The sequence below is a fragment of the Bison bison genome, unplaced genomic scaffold, assembly GCF_000754665.1.
Source record: "Bison bison bison isolate TAMUID 2011002044 unplaced genomic scaffold, Bison_UMD1.0 scf7180017864466, whole genome shotgun sequence".
NCBI classification, from domain to species: domain Eukaryota; kingdom Metazoa; phylum Chordata; class Mammalia; order Artiodactyla; family Bovidae; genus Bison; species Bison bison.
Genome location: NW_011495027.1, coordinates 4,564,109 through 4,571,871, shown reverse-complemented (window position 1 = coordinate 4,571,871; position 7,763 = coordinate 4,564,109). Strand labels below are relative to the sequence as shown.

Here is a 7,763-nt window from a genome sequence, read left to right as displayed (position 1 = left end):
TGGACTGGAAGAAACACAAGCTGGAATCAAGATTGCTGGGAGAAATATCAATAACCTGAGATATGCAGATGACACCACCGTTATGGCAGAAAGTGAAGAGGAACTCAAAAGCCTCTTGATGAAAGTGAAAGTGGAGAGTGAAAAAGTTGGCTTAAAGCTCAACATTCAGAAAACTAAGATCATGGCATCCGGTCCCACCACTTCATGGGAAATAGATGGGGAAATAGTGGAAACAGTGTTAGACTTTATTTTTCTGGGCTCCAAAATCACTGCAGATGGTGACTGCAGCCATGAAATTAAAAGACGCTTACTCCTTGGAAGAAAAGTTATGCCCAGTCTTGATAACATATTCAAAAGCAGAGACATTACTTTGCCAACAAAGGTTCGTCTAGTCAAGGCTATGGTTTTTCCTGTGGTCATATATGGATGTGAGAGTTGGACTGTGAAGAAGGCTGAGCGCCGAAGAATTGATGCTTTTGAACTGTGGTGTTGGAGAAGACTCTTGAGAGTCCCTTGGACTGCAAGGAGATCCAACCAGTCCATTCTGAAGGAGATCAGCCCTGGGATTTCTTTGGAAGGAATGATGCTGAAGCTGAAACTCCAGTACTTTGGCCACCTGATGTGAAGAGTTGACTCATTGGAAAAGACTCTGATGCTGTGAGGGATTGGGGGCAGGAGGAGAAGGGGACGACAGAGGATGAGACGGCTGGATGGCATCACTGACTCGATGGACGTGAGTCTGAGTGAACTCTGGGAGTTGGTGATGGACAGGGAGGCCTGGCGTGCTGCGATACATGGGGTCGCAAAGAGTCAGACATGACTGAGCGACTGATCTGATCTGATACTGCATTTTGGTCAGCCATTCATCTGTCAGTAGACATTTAGGCTGCTTCCACCTTTGGGTTATTCTGAATAATAACACAAATAACTATTCCAGTCCCTGCTTGTAATTCTTTTGGGTATATACCTAGAAGTGAAATTGCTGGATCATATAATTCTATTTTTAATTTTTAAAGGAACCACCATTCTGTTTTCCATAGTGGCTGTACCACTTTACATTCCCAACAGCAGTGCACAAGGATTCCATTTTCTCCACATCCTACTTAATCACTTGTTTTGTTTTTTTTTTATAATAGCTTCTAATGAGTGTGAAGTGGTATCTTAATTGTGGTTTTGGTTTAATTTCTGTATTGATTAGTGATGTTAGAATCTTTTTATGAGCTCATTGGTAATATGGCCTTATACTTTTAAAGATTTGGGGTGTGGGATTAGCAAACCAAGATTAACCAAATCTTATTTAAGAATCTTAGAGATCATCAGAGTTCTTAATCTGAAATCCATCAGTGTTTCAGAGTGTCCATGAGTAGTGTGAATGAAAACAAATTCAATCAGACTCTGAGTAGCTGTGCCTCTCAAAACTTAAGAACTTTATTGATCCAACCCAGAATCCCCAGAATGTTTTTTTAAAGTCATTGTGTTGGGAGGAGTTGGAATTAAGGAGTTTTTTTAAAAATTTCTGTTTTGTGCTTTTATTTTTTAGTGTCTGAAAAAAGAATTCATAGTGCACGTGATTTCTGTGCTATTTTAGAACTTGAAAAGTAAAACTTATCTTTAGCTCTTGGACCTACAACTAAAAAACAAAAAAATGACTAAAAGCTAAGAAGAAGTAAAATGGATGTAGTATGTTTTTATAATTGCCTGTCTTCTCAGAGTCACAGCATTCCCAAGTCACTACCAAAAAATGGACAATGCTCTACAGCTACAAAAAAGTGATATTTACTATTGAATCCATTTCAGCTGAATTCATTGCAATAAAATCATTGCATTTGAGTCTTTTATAATCTTTTTATTATAAAGAGAAGGTGTAGATAGAAAAGCAACATTTACCATTGAATTCATTTCAGCTGAATTTCATTAAGAGAAATATTTGCATTTAAGTTCTTTATAATGAAATTTTACTGAGTTTTCAGTAATATCTTTACACATAGGACTCTAATTACTTTTTAAAGGTATTGATTGGGGTTTTGTATTATTTAATTTTAAAACATTGATCACTTAATTTTAAAAGCAACCAAAAGGAATTCTCATTAAATATTTTTGTTGAATAGATGATGGATACACACCTGGATTCACCTTAGCATCCTTAAAAGTAAAACTAGGAAATCTTTAAAATTTTGTAAAAAACTTCCTAGGACAGCTTACCTATTCAAGTTCATTGTCAAGTCTTCATATCTTCTTCAGTCTTTTTGAATAAGTGTGAGTGTACTCCAAGAAGGGTTTGAATACCTCTACTGTTTAATACCCTTAGGCCTTCATTTTCTCTTCTGATGTTTGTTTGATCTATATATCTGCTTAACTGGAATGTTTATACTATGAAATTTTATATTTATTTTATAGATACATTTTTAAAATTTATATTGGTTTTTTAAATTCCTGTTTTTTCTTTTGCAGCTGTATGCAGGAGCTATTCTTGAAGTCTGTGGATGAAAATTGGGGAGGTTCCCTCAAGTCCAAGGTATGTAAAATTAACTCTAGTATAAATTTCAGTTAATAACTTAAAATCAACATTTCACAAAAATAAGAAGAAAATTAAATACCATAAAACTTGAGGTGTAGAAGAAAGGAAATCAATCATACAAGTGCATCTTCATTAAAGATAAATAAGTATGTGAAAGGATAATTGTGAAAGTGTATTTTTTTGGTTGACAGCAAACAGTAATGGAGATTTGTATCTCCAAAAAGACTTGAACCTTTTCTATTCCATTCTTGCATGTCACTTGAAAATCAGTTTTATGAAGGTAATGAAGTGTTTTTTGTAAACTGAAATGCGAAAGTGCTATATTCGTATACCTCATTCTGTTTTTGCTGCCTTTCCTGTGGTTTCTTGACTTGTTTACTCAATGGCAAGAGCATTTTTGGGGTTTAGTATTATGTAAAATTGCCCATGTTAACACATGCCCTTTATTGCTGGCCTAGAATTATTTATAATAAAATATTGTTCCTTTTGGTACAGAAATGTAATCAAAGAGTTTGACTTAGGGACATTTTATCAGAGACCCAGAGCTGATGCACATCTAATTAAACACATTCTTTATTAGAATAAGAACGTATTCTGATATAGCACAGAATATAACAGCTTCTACTTGGGGAGAAAATTCCTTGCTCTTAGGATTAATTTTGCCTCCAACACTTAAACTCAGAATTGTACCAGAGTTGTTTTAGCTTTTTTTAATATCAGTTATCGAATGATAAAGTGATCATTCTTATTCCTAAAATGTTTTGACATTTCCTTTCAATTATATTGATTACTCATATTTACTGACTTGTCTTATTAATAATTTTTTGTGACTCAGATTTTCATGAGGTCAAGAGTAGATTGCAGTTAGCGCTTCTATTTGTGATGTCAGGTTTTATCATGTCCATAATAATTTCTACAGCTGCTAGTTCAGTCTTTAAAAGATTGAGTGTAGTTTATTAATCTTTGGATTACAACTTAATTATATATATATTTCTTATGTATAGTTAAATTATCAAACTTGTGGGTATATGTGGTCATACTGTCGTTTCCTTTTGAAACATTAGATTTTCAATTCTGTGTATAAATATTTAATTACTACAAACCAATTTAAATTAAAATGATTGTATAATTCTTTAATCCATAGCCATATTTAATATAATTATATTATCAATATTTTCTGAGCCTATGAGAAACTAGTACATTTTTTAAGTTTATTTAAATTAGCCATGTCATGAAACAGAAGGAAAAAATTATGTTAAATTATTCTAGAGAGAAGGATTAAAAATTTGAAATGTCTTATCCACATTAATTAATTCAAGTTTTGTGGGGGGAAAGGAAGTCCCAAATCATGTCTTAGCCAGTTCCAGATATACCTCCTAGAATACTTTGGTTTTCCATGTTACGGTTGTTTAAGTAGGAAAGTCTGTAGGTATAAAAATTTCTTGTTGTATGTTGGATCTAGTGTTCTATCACTTAAGTGACATCAGAGCAATGATGTTGAGTATGTTTTCCTTCTTATGCACGAGTCTTACCATGATAAGGATGTGTCTGCAGTCTGTCTCTCTCCAAAATAAAAAATGTAAATTTCCCCTGATTTTGTAGGTCTTAGCAAACATTTTCTCTAAAAGACCAGATAGTAATACTTTTCAGCTTTAAAGCCAACAGTGTATCCATTGCAGCTTTTGAACTTTGCTTTTGTAGCATAGAAGCAGCCATAGAAAATATTTAAATGAATACATATGCCTGTGTTCCAGTAAAACCTTATTTATAAAAGCAGGGAGGCCAGTGTGGCCTGTGGACTGTAGTTTGCCAGCCTCTGTATTAGAATCATAAATCTTTGGATACAGAAAGGAATTTTAAAATAATATACAAATGAGATAGCAAATAGGTTTTCACTTCTTGAGTGATGCCTAGGATTATGTTATCTCTGAGTTTTACTGAAAGGAATACTGATTGATTAGCACGAGCTTCATCAATTTACTCATTTATAAAGTGGGTTAATAGGTGGTATAAAATCAGTTAATATCTACCTTATTGGACTGTTTTGAGAATTGAATAACAATGACTTTCTAGCATTTGACTCTCTCTTCCCTTCACTTGTGTGAACAGGTTTTTTTATTCTCCTTTTTTGGCATCTCATCTACCACCCAAACTTCAAATATTGGGGTCAGTCACAGGCTGTGTTCTTATTTTCCCTTTTTCTTACTCTGTTAAATGGTGCCCCACTCCCTCGGTTTCTACTGCAGTGTTCACCTGGTGACTCTCAATTTATGTCTTTAACTCAAACTGTTCTTTTGTTTATCACCACACTTCAGACTGTGACTGACATTTCCACTTAGGTGGTCTCATAGTATCTTAAACCAACATACGTATATGTCACCGGGGGTCTTGTTAAAATACAGAGTATAATTCTGTAAATTTGGTTTGTATCCTAACAATTCTATAGATTGTGGAGTACATTTTTAGTTGCTGTTCAGTTGCTCAGTCGTGTCCTACTTTTTGTACCCCAATGGACTGCACCATGCCAGGCTTCCCAGTCCTTCACCATCTCCCAGAGCTTGCTCAAATTCATGTCCTTCGAGTCAGTGATTCCATCCAACCATCTTGTCCTCTGTCATCCCCTTCTCCTCCTGCCTTCAGTCTTGCCCAGCATCAGGGTCTTTTCTAATGAATTGGCTCTTCACATCAGGTGGCCAAAGTATTGGCGCTTCAGCATCAGCCCTTCTAATGAATATTCAGGATTGATTTCCCTTAGGATTGACTGGTTGGATCTCCTTGGAGTCCAAGGGAGTCTCAAGAGTCTTCTCCAACACCACAGTTCAAAAGCATCAATTCTTCAGCATTCAGCCTTCTTTATAGTCCAACACCCATACATGATCACTGGAAAAGCCATAGCTTTGACTAGACAGACCTTTGTCGGCAAAGTAATGTCTCCGCTTTTTAACACACCATCTAGGTTTGTCATAGCTTTACTTCCAAGGAGCAAGCATCTTTTAATTCCATGGCTGCAGTCACTGTATGCAGTGATTTTGGAGCCCAAGAAAATAAAGTCTCTCACTGTTTCCAGTGTTTCCCCGTCTATTTGCCATGAAGTGATGGGACTGGATGCCATGTTCTTCGTTTTATGAATATTGAGTTTTAAGCCAGCCTTTTCACTCTTCTCTTTTATCTTCATCAAGAGGCTCTTTAGTTCCTCTTCGCTTTGTGCCAGAAGGGTGGTATCATCTGCATATCTGAGGTTATTGATATTAACTCCCGGCAATCTTGATTCCACTTTGTGCTTCATCCAGCCCAGCATTTCACATGATGTACAACTGTTTGAATTTGTTAAAAATCCATATTTTGGAAGGCTCATTATCTTAGAGGCTGAAGTGGTCCAAAGGGGTTCCTGAGAAAAGGAGTGCCTGATTGGTGGGTGCAGATACTGGGCTGACAATAGAACTGCCTTTTACTTTATAATTGAGGTCTAGAATGATCGATTTCTTAGAAATTTTGAGTTTATTTTCTTGTGCTTCCATGTGGAGGAGACAGGGATCCTGACCTCAATAAGGAAAGATAGCTCCATTCAGTCCTGCCCACAGTTTGAAGGACACACACCTTAATTTCCCATTTCCACTTTCCCAGCCCCTGGTGGCCACTAGTCTGCTTTCTATTCCAGTGGATTTTCTGACTCCAGATAAATGGAATCATAATATGAGGTCTTTTTTTACTTACTTCTTTCACTTAATGTGTTTTTAAGATTCATCATATTGTAGTGTATTTCAGAACTTAATTCCTTTTTATGGCTAAATAATATTACATTATACAGTTACACTGGGGGCTTCCCTGGTGGATCAGATGGTATAAAATATGCCTGCAGTGGAGGAGAGCTGTATTCAACCCCTGGGTCGGGTAGATCCCCTGGAGAAGGAAATGGCAACCCACTCCAGTATTCTTGCCTTGAGAACTCCATGGACAGAGGAGCCTGGTGGGCTATAGTCCATGGGGTCGCAAAAGAGTTGGACATGACTGAGGTGCAACTAACACTGTACACTCCGCATATAAGTTAAAAAGCAGGGTGACAGTATACAGCCTTGACATACTCCTTTCCCAGTTTGGAACCAGTCTACTTTTCCATGTCCAGTTCTGTTGCTTCTTGACCTATATGTGGGTTTTGCAGGAGGCAGGTAAGGTGGTCTGGTATTCCCATCTCTTGAGGAATTTTCCACAGTTTGTTGTGATCCACACAGTCAAAGGCTTTAGTTAGTCAATAGCAGAAGTAGATGTTTTTCTAGAATTCCCTTTCTTTTTCTGTAGTCCATTGGATGTTGGCAATTTAATCTGTGGTTCCTCTGCCTTTTCTAAATCCAGCTTGTACATCTGAAAGTTCTCAGTTCACCTACTGTTGAAGCCTCATTTGGAGAATTTTGAGCCTTACTTTGCAAGCATGTGAAATGAGTGCAATTGTGCGGTAGTTTGAACAATCTTTGGCATTGACCTTCTTTGGGATTGAGATGAAAACTGACCTTTTCATATCTACCTAAAGAAACTAAAGACCTATATATAGAAAACTATAAAACACTGGTGAAAGAAATCAAAGAGGACACTAATAGATGGAGAAATATACCATGTTCATGGATTGGAAGAATCAATATAGTGAAAATGAGTATACTACCCAAAGCAATTTATAGATTCAATGCAATCCCTATTAAGCTACCAACAGTATTCTTCACAGAGCTAGAACAAATAATTTCACAATTTGTATGGAAATACAAAAAACCTCGAATAGCCAAAGCGATCTTGAGAAAGAAGAATGGAACTGGAGGCATCAACCTACCTGACTTCAGGCTCTACTACAAAGCCACAGTTATCAAGACAGTATGGTACTGGCACAAAGACAGAAATATAGATCAATGGAACAAAAGAGAAAGCCCAGAGATAAATCCACGCACATATGGACACCTTATCTTTGACAAAGGAGGCAAGAATATACAATGGATTAAAGACAATCTCTTTAACAAGTGGTGCTGGGAAATCTGGTCAACCACTTGTAAAAGAATGAAACCAGAACACTTTCTAACACCATACACAAAAATAAACTCAAAATGGATTAAAGATCTAAACGTAAGACCAGAAACTATAAAACTCCTAGAGGAGAACATAGGCAAAACACTCTCTGACGTACATCACAGCAGGATCCTCTATGACCCACCTCCCAGAATATTGGAAATAAAAGCAAAAATAAACAAATGGGACCTAATTAAGC

The 7,763-nt window shown here is 36.5% G+C and overlaps 1 protein-coding gene across 1 annotated transcript in view; it reads left to right on the top strand.

Annotated features, from left to right (window-relative positions):
* Positions 1 to 7,763, top strand: part of LOC105003288 (15 kDa selenoprotein) — a 43,594-nt gene that overhangs the window by 23,695 nt on the left and 12,136 nt on the right. Inside the window, 1 exon segment of the mRNA XM_010860341.1 lies at positions 2,452 to 2,515. Coding sequence (XP_010858643.1) covers positions 2,452 to 2,515 — 64 coding nt within the window.